The 15,823-nt window shown below is 37.5% G+C and overlaps 3 protein-coding genes across 3 annotated transcripts; all 3 read right to left on the bottom strand.

Annotated features, from left to right (window-relative positions):
- Nucleotides 1-296: 296 nt before the first annotated feature.
- Nucleotides 297-4,816, bottom strand: LOC21407046 (pyrroline-5-carboxylate reductase). Its single transcript, XM_024175781.1, is given in 8 exon segments — nucleotides 297-723; nucleotides 1,432-1,537; nucleotides 1,633-1,753; nucleotides 2,732-2,755; nucleotides 2,758-2,800; nucleotides 3,639-3,730; nucleotides 4,016-4,064; nucleotides 4,538-4,816. Coding segments are annotated over 8 exon segments (819 nt in total). The 5' UTR covers nucleotides 4,739-4,816; the 3' UTR covers nucleotides 297-540.
- A 487-nt stretch (nucleotides 4,817-5,303) lies between these two features.
- LOC21407045 (notchless protein homolog) lies at nucleotides 5,304-10,711 on the bottom strand. The gene is made up of 13 exons (XM_010090823.2): nucleotides 10,150-10,711; nucleotides 9,974-10,055; nucleotides 9,782-9,871; nucleotides 8,912-9,037; nucleotides 8,685-8,812; nucleotides 8,400-8,599; nucleotides 7,869-7,932; nucleotides 7,519-7,629; nucleotides 6,934-7,071; nucleotides 6,615-6,757; nucleotides 6,475-6,529; nucleotides 5,898-5,954; nucleotides 5,304-5,819 (listed from the first exon to the last, which is right to left on the bottom strand). Exons 1-13 carry the CDS (start codon nucleotides 10,288-10,290, stop codon nucleotides 5,736-5,738), a joined length of 1,419 nt encoding a protein of 472 aa, XP_010089125.2. The 5' UTR covers nucleotides 10,291-10,711; the 3' UTR covers nucleotides 5,304-5,735.
- Nucleotides 10,712-12,338: 1,627 nt separating this feature from the next.
- On the bottom strand, nucleotides 12,339-15,263 carry LOC112094512 (oxalate--CoA ligase). Its single transcript, XM_024175537.1, is given in 5 exon segments — nucleotides 12,339-13,049; nucleotides 13,156-13,259; nucleotides 13,774-14,648; nucleotides 14,650-14,813; nucleotides 14,921-15,263. Coding segments are annotated over 5 exon segments (1,566 nt in total). The 5' UTR covers nucleotides 15,125-15,263; the 3' UTR covers nucleotides 12,339-12,830.
- Between the last annotated feature and the right edge of the window lie 560 nt (nucleotides 15,264-15,823).

Here is a 15,823-nt window from a genome sequence, read left to right as displayed (position 1 = left end):
GATACCATTTTACAGAAATCAAATAATATTGAGCCTAACTCAACCTAACAACAAAACCGGCTTATTAAGGGAGGATTACCCTCATCTTATTAAGTGGATCATACTAATATTTCCAACCAATGTGAGATTCTAATAATATTTTGTTCAAGTTTCATACTCACAGACTCATCATGGCGGTAATTTTATAACTATCTCGGATTGAGGTCTGAACTTTGAATCGACCACTCTTAAATTGAAAAATAAACAAATAAAACCTATCGATTGAATATATTAGTTCTGAGCAAGTATAATGTACTATAAAATTCCAAAACTGCTGCTAAATATATTGATCAGAGTGCGCTGCATAAAAAAGATCAGGGTGTACCACCCAAAATTCTCACTGAAATACCCCAATTGTATGCTAAAATAATGTTCGGACCACAGGCTATGTGAAATGAATATCTCGTTTGATAAAAGCTTACTTTTCTAGAAGGGGAAAATATGCGATTTCAAGGCTGTATCTGCAAAATGAATTGATGAGAAAATCACCATGACAGGGCTCTAGGACAGTTCTCGGCCGCGCTTAGCAGCAGCAACAACTGCATTCATCAACAGCCCACGAAGGCCACCCTTCTCTAACTCATGAATGCCAGCGATAGTAGTCCCACCAGGTGATGTAACATCATCTTTGAGCTGACCTGGATGTTTCCCAGTTTTAGCAGCCATAGATGCTGCTCCTAGCACCTGCAAAGAAACATAGGGTGCGTTTGGAATTGATTTTTGTTTGTTTTTAAAAACGTTTCTGCACATCTTTTGAGGCACGAAAATAGAAACGGTTTGCAAATCATATTTATTTAGCAAATTTTTTGAAAACGAAAACAAAAAACAGTAAGAATGGTTTTTGTGAAGGAATTAAAAAATAGTTGAAAGTTGTTTTCCCTTTTCTGTTTTCATTTTCTAGTACTTATCAACAATACTCAAAACAATCTCTTAAAAAACCTACCAAACGCAATTTTAGAATCGGTCCCAGACTAATTCTCAAAACAATCTCATTTTTACTTTTGTATTGAAAACAAAATCATTTTGAAAACGTTACCAAACAAGCCCATAAGAACTTAACAATCCCAGAAAAATCGAGTTCTGAGGGAGATACTCAGAAAGGAACATACTTCATCCTGGCAAAAATATCAAGATACCAACAAGTGTACCAACATAGACTTCGTATGACAGAACCGCCAAGAGCAAGTATTTATGACAAGTAAATTCATTTCATTTAAGCAAGCGAAACTTCATAAAAAACTTAAGGAGGCGACTCAAATATTTTAAAAAGACAATTCGGAAGCAGGAAAGATTAATGGATGTTCTAACAAGACATTTTGAATTATAGAGATAAGCAGTGATGCTAGAAAACTGTGAAATAATAATATTCTTCTGCGCCACAAAGTGACTTACTGTTTGAGAAGCAAGGCCCAATGCAAGTTCTCGTGGTAACCCAGCAGCAACTCCTCCATCTGCCAAAGCCTCTATAGCCAAATATATATATGCAGGACCACTACCGCTGTATGATTTGAAGGCAGAGAGAGACATATTAGTATTTTGTGCATTAGGGTGTTAATCAGCCTGAATTTGATTCATCACGACCTAGCCGTGTACCTCAAGCCAGTAACTGCATCAAAGTATTTCTCATCTGCTTGCCATATCTTGCCAACAGATCCAAATAATTTGGCAATTAATTTCCCATCTTCCTCTGTTGCAGTTCCTCCCAAGCTCATAACTATTAAAGAAAGAAAATGAAGCCTTGAATATTTTCATATGTAAACTAAATTATGCTAACAAGAATTAGATTATTAGACAGACATCTTTTTTTTTATTTTAAAAAAAAAAAGAGATTTAATTGATCTGAAACAAAATAAATAAATAAACAGAAAGATACTGTGCATGTAAAAGGTGGGGCCAATTTCTTTTCGCAATATTGAATCTCTTTTATACGAAGTAAATAAAAACCTTGGCAATACATCCTTTCACACAAATACACAATTCTTCAAAGCAAATCAAAAGACCTATTGTAGTTGCATTTCGTGCCTTCTAAACGTAATCCTTTCTGTTAATGAGGTCACATATCGTGAATCATACCAACCCAACAGGCACCAATTTGATATCATTCCAATTTCCAACTTTTGGGACACATTGAGAAACAATGGTTAACCTCATTAACCAGAAAATATGTATCAATTATTGCACCAAATGTTGAGTAAACTTGGATGCAACAAATGACAAATTATAATAGAAATAATATAATTATGTTCTTGTTACTATATTAAAAATATTAACACTGCTATTTATGTTCATGACTACTTGAAGTGACTTGCGGAGTTTCTAAGGAAAGCTATGGTTATTAGGATCACAAGTGTTTTATATTTATGTTTAAAACAGTCATTATTATGAGCAGCAAGAATTAAAATTATATAAAAATTAACAGAACACGAATGATTTGTTAAGTTTGTACAAATATAATGTGGAAATAGAATGAAATACTGGAATTTAACAAGAGGACAACTCCAAGTAGAAAACTGCTCCAGCCAACGAATATGAAGATCCTTTGTACACTACAGTCTCAAACTTGCAATTGAACGAGAAAATAGCAATACCTTAAAACACCCAGCTAACAAATCAGCAAAGGAAAAAACTGCATTACATGAAACAACATTTATTCCAGAATAAAAAAAAAATCTTAGACAGCAGAAAATGATACCTGATGCAGCCTCGCCTACCGCAGCGTATTTGGCATAACCCTAATAAATCGGCTGCTACCAGCCCATTCCTGAAATTAATTGAACCAAGTTTAGAGATTGTTACTTTATTATCTACTAAAACTTAAAAATTCATATTGTATAACAAATAAGTTCATCAAGGTAGGAAGCAAAGAGCACAAACATGAGGATGGCAAATAGAACACACATCTGCAGATCCCACTTCATTATCCAAGTTAAGCAAACAGACATTTCTTTTTGTTTTAAAGTTATTATTTCCCCTGTCGGATGGGATGAGCAACCAAAATGTCCTATCACCATTTAAAAAAAAAAAGTCCTATCATCATTGATGTCGGATACGTTTATAATTTTTTGGATTTAGGATTTTTAAGATTTATCTTAGGCTTTATCTTTTAATTTTATTTGGGTTTATTTTTATCCTTTATCTTTTAAATTAGTTCTAGTTCTATTATGATTATTAGTTTCAGTTCTGTTAGGATTCAAACCACAAAAAAGCTATAAATTATGTACTCCATGATCATTATTCATTCATTTACTCAATAAAGTTCATAGTTTTTAGCTCAAAAGCTTGTTACTATGTCCGCTGCGTAAACTTCATCAATCATAAAGCTAAACCTCGAATTTAAAGAGAGCATGAGGCCAATAGTAGCTAATGATTGTGCAAATTTTTAGCTGTAATGGCAATGGGGATGTATTATTGTCTATCCTAAGCCGTCAACTAGTACAAATATTACCACAGTGAGACCTACATAGGTCAATGTTGATTAACGGCCAAGAATTGTTAATTGCAACTTCACCAAGAATAATCTTCACATTTACTGGCACAAATAAGCTTGCCAAGTAAAAACATAAGATTTAGACTAGAAAGATGAGATCAGATTAACAGACCTCCAGATCTTTCAATTTTATTCCAGCAGCAACAGAAACCAGAAGCTTCTTCTTCGACAGAAGTGGCTTCAACTTCGAGACCGCATCTTTAGCTGCGTAATAATACTAAAATCTCATGATTTCAAAAATAACATTTAAGAAAGAAAAGGGAAAAAATTACAACAAAAAAAAAAAAAAAAGTGAAAAGCAATATCCGTAACATTTTGCAGCAAGAATCGAAGTAGACTCAACATAAATTAAGATTTCCATTACTGCTTTTCAAAAGATTTTTTTTCCCGCCCCTCTTCTAAGTAGTCTTGTGAATATCAACGTTTTTCACGTAAAATAGAAAATAGGAAATGAAAGGAACAAGAAGAGAACTCAGAACTGGGCTATACCGACTTGAGGCTTGACAGAGAAAACAATCACGTCACTCTCTTCAACTACCTGTTATAACCAATCGCAAATTAGGTTTCCATCCACTAGCGGGAAAATGTGTAAAAAAGGACTAAAACTCCGTTTGGCTGCTGAGAAAATGTAGGAAAATGAAAATAACCAATATTACATTATTCCGCATTACATAGACCTTAAAACACAAAATCGTCATTTAAAAAAAAAAAAAAAGCCGCCATTTCCATTTCCATTCTACTATACTATATTCTTTAAACAACCAAACAAAACTAACAAAAAAAAAGGAAAAAGAAAAAAAAAATAGAGACTCTCTTCGACCACTGAGAAAAACTAGGAATCTTTAATCATTTTGGCAGTTAAAAACTCCATTAAACACAGGAGAAAAAAAAACAAACTTAAAACTAAAAGATCAATCGTCATAATCACATTTTCTCAGCAACCAAACAGACTAAACAAAAAAAAACAAACAAACAAACACGATACCAAACAGCGGTAGGAAGACGCAATACGTCGTCGTTCTTGGAGAGGACTCTGACGCCGAAGGACTCGAAGGCCTCGCGGCGAAGGGGATTGGAGTGAGCGGCGGTAATGATGCGAGAAGCGGGCAAGATTCCGGATCGGACAACTCCTCTGGCGATGCTCTCCGCCATTTTTCCTGCTCCGATGAATCCTAGCTTGTAGGTGTCGGCAGGGATGGGAAAGGCCTCCATTGATGGAATCGTATTCTCTGCTAAGCTCTCTTCCTTCGTTCGTTCTTGAAGACGAAAACAGTTTTGAAAAGGGTTTTGGCCGTTTGGGATTTTTCGGTCCGTTTTGATAGAATGGGTACTTGGATGGCGAGGAAGGTATACTTTGCTCAGGAATTCCTTTCTAGCCTTGCAAACGCTTCCCTTGGTTTACACGACGTGGGACTTTTTTCACTCACAAAAACACGGAAGCGTTTGGTCATTTTCTACGTTTTCCAATATCTTTTAGATCTTTTTCGTTGGGGAAAACAAGTACATTGAAGAAAACATGTTGCGTTTTATGTTAAAACCATGCGATGTGCACGTAATTATCTTTATTAAGTATTCTATCCTCAATCGTACCAAAAAAAAAAGCAAAAAAGAAAAGAAAAGAAAAGAAAAGAAAAAATCGGTAAAAGAAAATTACAAACCAAGTACGAACAGTAAGACTTTTGAAACTAATAGCACCAAAAATCCTCCAATATATTAGTCAAAAAGAGATGATGCACAAACGGTTTTTCGCTCAGTAATTGGTTTGAACTTGTGGCTTCTTCATTAGCAACAATAATGGCATAAAATTACAAATACATACATATATATTATAGATATATATTGGCATAAAAAAACAATTATTGTCAAAAGCATAAGTGAAATTTCATAGGCAAACACTATTTCCGTCTATGAATCAAGGAGAAAAACAAAGTACACAAAAATGAAAGAAAAAAAACAAAACAAAAAAAATCTAGAAACAAAAAACCAGTTCCATTCTCTTTCCCAGACCCTGCACATACTGATGTGAGTAGCCAATTTGGCTCCCAAAGTCAAATCAATGGCTGAAAACTGATTCTCTACCTGTTCGATACACTTGTGTCCATCTCAGAAGAAGTATTTAGCCAACTTAGATATGCTTGTTTATTTACGCCTGCTTTCGAGGTGAAGCAAATTCCTTTCTGTTGACATTTCGACAATATCTACTTCCCACTTATCCCATCCATAACTTGAGCATTGTATCCTTACCACCAGAAGCTACCTTCTCACCATCCGGGCTCCAATCGACAGCGTAAACCTTTCAAAAATGTTATCAGCAATCAAAATCCAGTTCTCAGATGTTTAGATACGCATATATTGGGAAGAAAAAATCTACCTCATCCGCGTGGCCCGGAAGGTCTTGTTTCAATTTTTTTGTCTTGATATCCCAAACCTACATGATCAAGGGGGGGAAAAATACACCAAAATCATAATTGTGAAGAAATTATTTGTTAGTTAAATTATAAAAGAAGAAACACTTCAACCAAGTTCCATGGATAGCAATAATAAAATCAACAGAAATATATGTGTATAGTTTTACTGAAACACATAGTCAAAGCCCGAAAGACTCTTTAAGATACGGGTGGTATAATAAATAATAGGATGCCATCACATAATTCCGACTCAACATCTGGACTCAAGTTGAAGGGATAAACGATTCTGTTTCTCTCAGCGATACATAGCATTTGAAAGTACCGAGCTCTAGTAACTTAACAAGTGGATGTTTTCTTGAGTTTTGATGATTTCTTCTTTGATATGGATATGTATTTCCATTTTGAACATCTTCTGTTTTATTGTATCCAATATGTTTGTTGAAATAATTAAATCTCTAACTTTTTTTTTCTCGGTATGGAATATAAATTTAATGTAACAGCTTCATTAGAATGAGTATCTAATTATTTGCGAAAAATTACCTTAAGTGTAGAGTCTTTGCTGCCACTTAAAAGAAGTCTACTATCTGCCGACCAGCTGCAATGCAACATGAGCAGTAACAGTTAGCCAGAGCACAGACAACCAGCAATGGAGCAAAAAAAAAAAAAGACTAAACTCAAACCTGATCTGGTAAACAGGACCAACGTGTCCCCTAAAAGCAGCAACAAACTGTCCAGTAGTACCGTTCCACAACTTGACAGATTTATCAAATGATGCACTAGCCACCCATAGCCCATCAGGGGAAAAGCGAACATCATTTACGAGCTGTTAACAAAATTATTTAGAACAAAATCTGTGTTTGTAAACAATGTTGCAAGGATGGTCTAGCTGCGGATATATAAACCGTGACTACGAAAACTTAACCAATCAATATTAACACTACGGAAAACAGGTATATACATTAGAAAGAGGGGTGAAAAGGAGAGACAGACAATTAGTACCTGCTGATGACCCGTCATGCGAGTTTTGGGGTGTTTGCTGACCAAGGGCTCCCATAGAATCATTGAAAAATCATCAGATCCAGAAACCAACCTTTCAGGAGCGTCGCCTTTCATTTTGTTGTACCTTTCCAAAGCAACCTACACATAATTGAAAGCAGCTTGAGATTCAGGTTTGACGTCTATCTAGCAATTTGCTATTGTCAAATCAATGATACTACAAAGTACTGGAACAAAACTTTTATCTTGCCCGCAGGCCTTGTGAACTTGGCAATTTCAGTAGGATATTTATATACGACAAAAGGACCAAAATAAAATTGAAGTAACTCAAATGTTTACCTCATAAGAAAGAAAATTCAGGGGAAAATACAATTCATGAAGCCTATTAAAAAATAGGTCTCCTTATATTATTTATCAAGGGGAGGAGCAAATAGTTACAAACATGCTAGAGAGCTGAATTCAGGACAAAATTCACATAAGTTACTTATGCAAGAAGACAAACACAACACAAAAGTTACTTTATAATTATAAGAACACAAAATAAACATAATTAATTCAACTACTTAACCAGAAGAAGAAAAAAACTACCTTCTTCATTTCCTCTGGAGATGAATAGTTTTTACCAGTATGATCATACGCTCCTGTTCGTAGAACATATTCAGTGCTCAATGCAAGAGAGTTAACCCAATGCCCATGGCCCTTGAACAATATTACATTAAAAAAAAAAAAGGTGAGCGATCATCACAAAAATCAAGAAGTTGATAATAATCAACCTGGGCAATAAATTCAAGATATTAACACATAAATCTCGTAACATAAGAGATAAGACTAATTCCCAGGCGTTATTTTCTATACAAACCTAAATTGGCAATAAATGAATCATAGCTGAAGAAACATAACTGAAGTATAGAAAAACTATAGCTCGTTTGGGTAATTACCTTTAATTCACGAATTAGCTTTCCTTGTGAAGTTTCCCAGACTTTGATAGTACAATCTTGCGAGCTGCAGCAGTTGAAATGAAGCTTTGTATTATCACTCAGGAGCCCCATTGAAGGTATGATGGTGGCATTAGAAACAGAATTTTGCAAAACTTAAAAGCTAGCAGGGATATTCATTAAAACTAAAAGAAAAAAAAAGAGAAAAAAGAAAGAGAAAAAGCTCCAGCATTGGCCACCATGGCACAAAGGACGCTCTAACAAACATTGCCTTTAGAGCAATCAAAAGATGAAAATGTTTGATCATATTTTGCTTTTTTCCCTTCATTTTCCCCCTTTCAGCCTGATTTCGTTGAGCTTATAGAAAATTCTGATTACTTGCGTCGTCCATTAAATGTGATAAATCAAGGCTAGTAAATTATAAAATAATTATAGAGCAACAGTGTGATTATTCAAATCGATGGTACATGTCCTCAATATAAAGCATGACTGGCAAATATTTTTATTCTAATTTTAAGAACTTAAAGAGTATACCCTGTATAAATCATTCCATCTCCACCCCATTTGACGCAAGTCACCGCAAGTGTGTGGCCACTCAGACATATAACACATTTTTTCAATGTGATGTCCCATATGCGTGCATCACCATCTTTGCTAGCACTTACAAATCGTCGACATGGAGCACCTAAGTGGACTGGTTCCCAAGAGATCCCGGTAATATATTTCTTGTGGCCCTATGACATAAAAGGTATGAAATGAAGAGAGAGAGAGAGAGAGAGAGAGTGTGTCTGGCAATCAAACCAAAGATTGAAACTTTACATTAAGTGGATTGCCCAATGCCTTGCCTGTTTGTGGATCCCAACATTGAAGTTCTCCAGCCTTACTCCCACTTACAATATGCTTGCAATCGGGTGACCATGCAACACAAAGAACCCAATTCTTGTGTCCTGAGGAAAATGAAATTATTATTAATACAAATGGTAGTGTGAAACAAAATCTCAGGAGGTCAAATTGAAGGACAAAAAAAATTGCGAGATTAAGCGTACCTGTACATGTATATAATGGTGTCTGGGTACCAAGATCCCATAGCCGAACAGTAGTATCACCAGAACCACTTGCAAGTTGTTGACCATCAGGACTAAAAGCAACTGAAAGTACTGATTCCGTGTGACCTGAAGTAATAAAGTGACAAGACAAACAGTAGAGAATTAACCAAATAATATAAATTGGAAATTAAAAGAAGTACTGCATTAGCGATGTAGGAAAGGTAATGATCTTCTCATAACAGCCAACAAAACGTTCAATCCCGCAAGTAAAGTTTACCACACTCCAAAACCACCTTAAAATGAACAAAATAAACGCTCTACATCCTCCACATTAGAATTGCAAAAACACACCAAGAAGGGAATAATGTGACTTATGGTTTTCTTCTTTGCAACACATTAAAGGTATTGATCTTACCGCAAAAGAAAAGCCAAGGGAAAATTTGAACTTTTGAACGGACACGAGCCTTCCAAATAAGGCGATATGGATCAAAAGTAGGAAGAAAGAAAAAAATGGTTAAATAAAGAAAATAACATTAACAAGTGAAAACCCCGATGAGTCAATAGCACAAAAACGACTATCAAGATGAGGATCCCTTAGTGCCTTAAAGAAAGGAAAGCAAAGAATTAATTTCCAAAGTATCCCTATAAGTAAGATTACATTAAAAAAATGCAATAAATACGTTATCTAAGGTTTCATAATAGTTAGAACCACAATAATGTAACATCAAAGGAAGCATGAAATTGCAGCATAAAACATTCTAACTGTGAAATATATAACAAATAAAGTGAAAATGCAAAAGCAGCAAAACTTAAGCTGCAATAATCATTAAAAATTAATGAAGCAGTCATTCAAAAACACGAATTGCATACCAGCAATTGTTGCTGAGCAGCGACTAACCGGGCGGATGCGGAAAATAGCTTGAGGCTGATAAACTATTGAGAGTACCTTCTCCACAGAAACTGCAAATTTAGCATCAAAAGGAGTTACAAAATGATACTAAATTTTCTATCGTGATATCAAACAATATCGAAAAAATAAATAAATTAATCACCAAAATTAACCTTTGTTCTTCTCCAAATATGTTCCAAGTGGCACAAGAAGCTCGTGATCCGATATATAGAATGCATACGGTAACTTCTCCTCCTGGACAAACCGCAAATGAAAATTCCATTTTTATTAAATATGGTTTAGAAAATAACAACATAGGATTAACCAAACAAAAAAGTGGAAAGTTTACATTTTTTAGGAGCTGATTAACGATTTGTTGGAGCTGTGGAGGACCGGTGTTTTGAGGAAGATACATGGTGGGTCCCAAGGGAGTGCCTTCTGGGTCAGTCAGAAGGCACATCACGTTGTGTTCCGGCGCTTTAACCTCCATTGAAGCTGTCAAATTGGAGCTCTGAGCAGAAGAAATTAGGGTTTTGGGGTTGGGAAATTGGGAACGACGGAGGGTTTAAGCTCTTTAACGATTTTGGTTTTGTGGGGTTTACGGGACAGAAGATTTTGTTCCAATGGGCTACTGAATGAAGGCCCAAAACTGCTGTTTGGTCTGGAGAAACTTAGTCCAATCCAGTTGTTGCTCGTGGCACTTTGTGGATTGTATATGAAACTCTTTTTTTTTTTTTTTTTTTTTGCTTGAAATATGAACTTGAACTTCAAGTCTATTTACTCCACTTTAATGTGAAAATTAAGCTTGAATTTTATGCAGTAGTGATATATATAAAATGCAACTCTCTAAAAGTGCATTCCTCTAATTCACCCACCCATTTAACTTGCATTTTTAGTTTTGCATCATTCTTTAAAATTCTTCCCTTTTAAGTTAATATATAAATATAATTTTAAAATGTTGAAATTCAAATATACCACTTTTTTCAAGCATTAATCTTTCGGGAGTATTTACGGTAGAGTAAACTATTTTGCTCCGTTAAATTTGAGTAGGAACAATTTTGTATGGTGTGCTGTAAATTTTTAATATGGACCTACACATATTTGACCATTAGAAAACTAATCAAACGGTTAAAAACAATTGTTCCAGCAGTGGAGTAAACTAACTTGCTCTCCCGTATATATTACCTAATCTTCATCTTTACTTGAAATAGGTACAAGTGAATAACTAGACTTTAAAAGTGACATGCAATAAAAAATGTTACAATATTTAAGTAGGACGTGTATAAATCTTTGTATTGAGAACATTCTTTTAGACTCTATTTGGTAATGAGCAATGGAGAGAAGGGGGGTTGAGAGAATTGAAAGGACGGAGAATGTAAATGATGGAGATGATTATGGTAATTATTTATATTATTTGGTAAGAAAGAATGAGAGTTAAAATGATGAATGAATGAATGAATATTTATTTAATTACTGTATTGTCATTTTTACTAATTTCATGCTAAACTTTTCAAAGATAAAATAGTCTTTTCAAATTTATAATAAGAAGATTACATGGATCCTTCTAGGGATGCAAATTGAGGGCTCAGATGGATAAAGCCTCCATCCACCTCTTCTCTCCTTTCCTTCCCCCTCTCCCTTCAACTAAGTAAGGGTCCGTTTAGTTCGCTGATTCGAGTTTTTAAGTCGAGTTGAGATGTGACTTTATGTGAGAGCTTTTTACTGTAGTAAAAAAGTTAGATGTGATTATTTGTGAGAGCTTTTTACTGTAGAAAAACTCAAATTCTAAACTCGAATCAGCGAAATGAACGGGACCTAAGAGATTTGAGCCACTCATTCCATATCTCTCCCTCCGCCTCCCTCCCTCCCTTCATCTCTCCCTCCTACTAAACATACCCTTAGAGTTTCCTCATTTTTTATGGTTTGGGGGAAAAAAACAAAAAAACACTTTAAAAGTGGTTGAGTGGGGAAATTTTTTTCCCTCTTAAATACACCATTTCGGATTTTAAAATACAAACCATACCCTTTAACACCAATGTTCAACTCTCTCTTTCATTGATGGCGGCTCCATTTCTATTTTGGACTATGACGTCATTGACACCATTTCTCCTCCCTCCATGTTGTTGGATTTCTCCTCCCTCAGATGATCCCTTTCCCTTCCCTTGTGACATTGCTGCGTGGTGTGTCTTCTGTCTTCTCCCTCTTTGCACGCCGCCTTCCTGGCTAAATATTCCTCCATAGTGGATAGATCTTGTCATGAGGGCTCCACTGGCCGCGCGCACAAGCGACGATCTCCATCGAAGGACCGATGAGATCCAATCGATTGCTCCACCACACAACCACCGGCAAATCATGCTCCGGCCCCGCACCAAGCCATTCCCTCTTCTTTTCCTTCCATTAATCCCCTCACCCCGTCTCCATCATACTTTTTCTCTCCTACCAAACAAGCTGTAAGGCAATATGCCATGCTTCCTACTAAGTTAGACGTTCCACATTGGTGAGAGTAGAAAATAAAAACAATGTTATTGCCAAAGAAGCTAACAGTCCAAGCAAAGTCCTTGCATTATTGCCAAGTTACACTACATTATTGCCAGTTAGCAAAGAAAGATTGACACCAATCGAAAAAGAACTATACTAGAGGCGTGACCGATCTTTTCAAAGCAGGTATGATTGTAACATTTATAGCAATATCCAAGTTATCTTCTGTCTAGGTCCTCTTATGTTAAAAGGTGACAAGGAAAAAAAAGAAAAAAAAAAAGTGTCAACGTGTCTAACACCCAATGTTAATAATAATGCCAAACATAGCCGATGCCCAATTGTATTATTACCCACAAAAAAATTGACAGCTAAACTTGTCTTGTTTTACAAATAAAATAATTATTCTCTGGGACCCATTCCAAACATGCTCACTGTAGAAATGTTAAGAGATAGAGAGCATTGGAAACTTGCTGTCTCATCATCTCAATAGTGTCAATGATAGAGAACAAATTGAAGTGTTTGGTGGGAAAAACTCCGAGAAAGTTTCAAAGATTAAGCACCAAACTTTGGGACTTTGGCGGTGGAGATTTGAGCAAGGAAATGCTCTGCCACAATCCGACGCTGGATCTTCCCTGTGGCAGTCTTGGGAAGCGCGCCAGGGATGAAGACCTTCTTTGGAACCTTGAAACCCGCGAGGTTTTTCTTGCAAAACCTCAACACCTCCGCCTCGTCTATGTCTGCTGCTTCCCTTGGAATTACAGCACAATTTATCTGCAATTTATAAGGATATGCCAAAGAAGAACATTTAGAAAAATTGACAAAAAACGATGAAACAATAATCTTGATGGTGTTTTTCCAAATGGTAATAGTAATTTACCTCTTCACCATATTTGTCATCAGGGACACCAAAAGCGACCGCTTGAGCAATGTCAGGATGAGATAAAAGCACAGCATCTGCTTCAATTGGTGATATTTTTTCCCCTGCAAGAAAAAAAAAAGATAAATTAATTAATAAATAAATGAAGGTCCTTGTTGAAGTACGTAATTTAAGTTAAATAGTGATTATTGAAGTCACATTAAATAAGTGGTGTTTGACACTCGGCAATGCAAACAAAGAAGTCAAGTTGGAGATGCTCTAGGCACACACTCAAAGGCCAAAAAGCAAAAAATTCACGTTCGGAGAAAATGACGATAAAGTTGTTGTTTTTATGTGGCGATCAACGACAACGAGCGAGGACGTGTATGCCCATAATGGAACGCAGACTCATCATCAAGAAGTTATGGGCCCAAAATTTTTCAAACCAGAATAAAAAAGGGTCAAAATTTTCTAAGCAAACAGAGTTCCTACATTTTGGACGAATTATAATATTCTACGTTCCATGCTTTGGGATTTTCTTAAAAATCAACGCCAAAATTACGAATGCAAATACGTAATCACAAACCACCATATGTTATTGTGCAAAGAAACAAAAAAGAGGTTTTGATTTTTTAATACCTCCACGATTAATAAGCTCCTTAATTCGACCAACGAGATGCAAATAACCATCTTCATCAAGAAAGCCAACATCACCGGTGTGAAACCAGCCGAATTTGAACCCCAATTTGTTGGCCTCGGGATTGTTTTTGTAACCTTTTGTCACGTTTTGTCCACTTATGCAAACCTCGCCGCTGACGCCCGGCTTCTGAGCCGAGCCGTTCTCGTCCAAGATCGCCATCTCCTGCCCCACCGGCTTCCCCACCGAGCCGGCTTTGTGCTCGCCGTCCTCGGGAAGCGGGTTGGAAGCCATGAGGTGAGACGCCTCCGTCATCGCGTAAGCCTCCAGGACCGGCGCGCCGAACGACTCCTCCAGCCGAGAGAGGATCGCCGGCGCCAGCGACGCGCTGCAGCTCCGGATGAACCGCAGCTTCGGGTAATCCAGCTCCGGCTTGCTGACGTGGCGGTCGAGGATGATCTGGTGGATCGTAGGGACCGCGGTGTACCACGTGGCGTTGTAGGCTTTCATGTCGGACCAGAACGTCGAGGCGGAGAATCTCCCGGCTGCGGGGAGAGCCACGGCGGCTCCGGCGACGAGAGAACTCAGCAGCGCGGCGATCAGCCCGTGGACGTGGAACAACGGGAGGACGATCACCGTCGAGTCGGACTCGGTGAGTTTGTAGACCGATTTGATGTTCTTGACAGACGACGCCAGATTGAGCTGCGTTAGAGGCACTCCCTTCGGACGACTCGTCGTTCCAGAGGTGTGAAGGAAGAGCGCCACGTCGGACGGGTCATTAACGAGTTTCGCGACGGCCTCGAGGCTCGGCTCACCGATCGCCGGGGAAAGCGCCACAAGGCAGTCAGCGCCGGCGAGCGCGGCGGTCACGCGAGGTTTTAAGGGCGGCGGACTCCGCCGCCGGATTCCCCTCCGGCGGCGTGATGAGGAGCTTCGATTCCGAGTCGGAGAGGTAGAACTCGAATTCCTCGGCGGTGTAAGCCGAGTTCAGCGGCGCCGCCACGGCTCGGCATCTAATCACGGCCAAGAACATCACGACATACTGCAAAACATCAAATATTAAAACAAAAAGGTGAGAAATCGCGTGGAATGGCCTGTTTGGTTCCAAGAAACGGTAGGAAAGTGAAAAATGGAAACTTTGTTAATTACCTCAACGGTGTTGGGGAAGGTGAGAGCAACGACGTCGTTGTGGCCGATGCCGGCGGCGAGCAAGAGAGAAGCGGCGTGATCGACGAGGTCTTGCAATCTGGCATGTGTCAAATCGAACTTTCCAGAAGCGGAAATCGCGCGACGATCGGGGAATTGCGAAGCCGTCTTCTTCAACAATCCGGTCAAGCTTAGAGAATTCTCCATAATAATCTTCGTATAAATATCTTCGCCAATTAAAAAAGAAAAAAGAAGGAAAAAACTGGTACGAAATGAAATATGAATGAACGAATATGCGAAAGAGGACTTGGTTTGGTTTTCGTTTTGGTTTGAGGAATCTAAAGGAAAGGGGTTTACGGCGTTAAATATATAGTAGAAATTTTTGGGAGGGGCGGTTTTAGCTGAGGAGGAGAAGATATGACGTGGCGCGTATTGACGGTCAGATTGAGTGTGCTGAACAGACGCATAGAGAAGTGTGCTTCGGCGAATCTCTATCGTGTCGTTTCATCAGAGACTTTGACTCACCTTGTAGCCAGGACTCTCGTTTTCTGTTTTTGGTGGGACCCATAGCCTATGACATTCCAAACCAGACCAAATAGAACTTGGCCGAGGGTGGATCCTTCTTTTTTCGCGCAGATGTTAAAATTTTATATTATATTTTTTTAAGTCTCTACTCACTGATTAATTTTAATTTAAAACATAAAAATATATAAGTTAATTTTAAGGGATAGGAGTAAAAAAAAATTTATTTTAAGAGATATTTTTATAAATTATCATTTTTAAATTAATGAGATTAAAACAAATTCAAGAGAAGACAAAGACGATGAAGGTTAACATATTCTATTTCAACGTTATAAAAAGAATGCTCTAAACATTGACAAGAATATTTACAAGTATCGTACGGCT

This window comes from Morus notabilis, unplaced genomic scaffold (assembly GCF_000414095.1).
Source record: "Morus notabilis unplaced genomic scaffold, ASM41409v2 Scaffold297, whole genome shotgun sequence".
NCBI classification, from domain to species: Eukaryota; Viridiplantae; Streptophyta; class Magnoliopsida; order Rosales; family Moraceae; genus Morus; species Morus notabilis.
The sequence above is the reverse complement of the archived record's forward strand: the minus strand, read 5'-3'. Positions and strand labels throughout refer to the sequence as shown.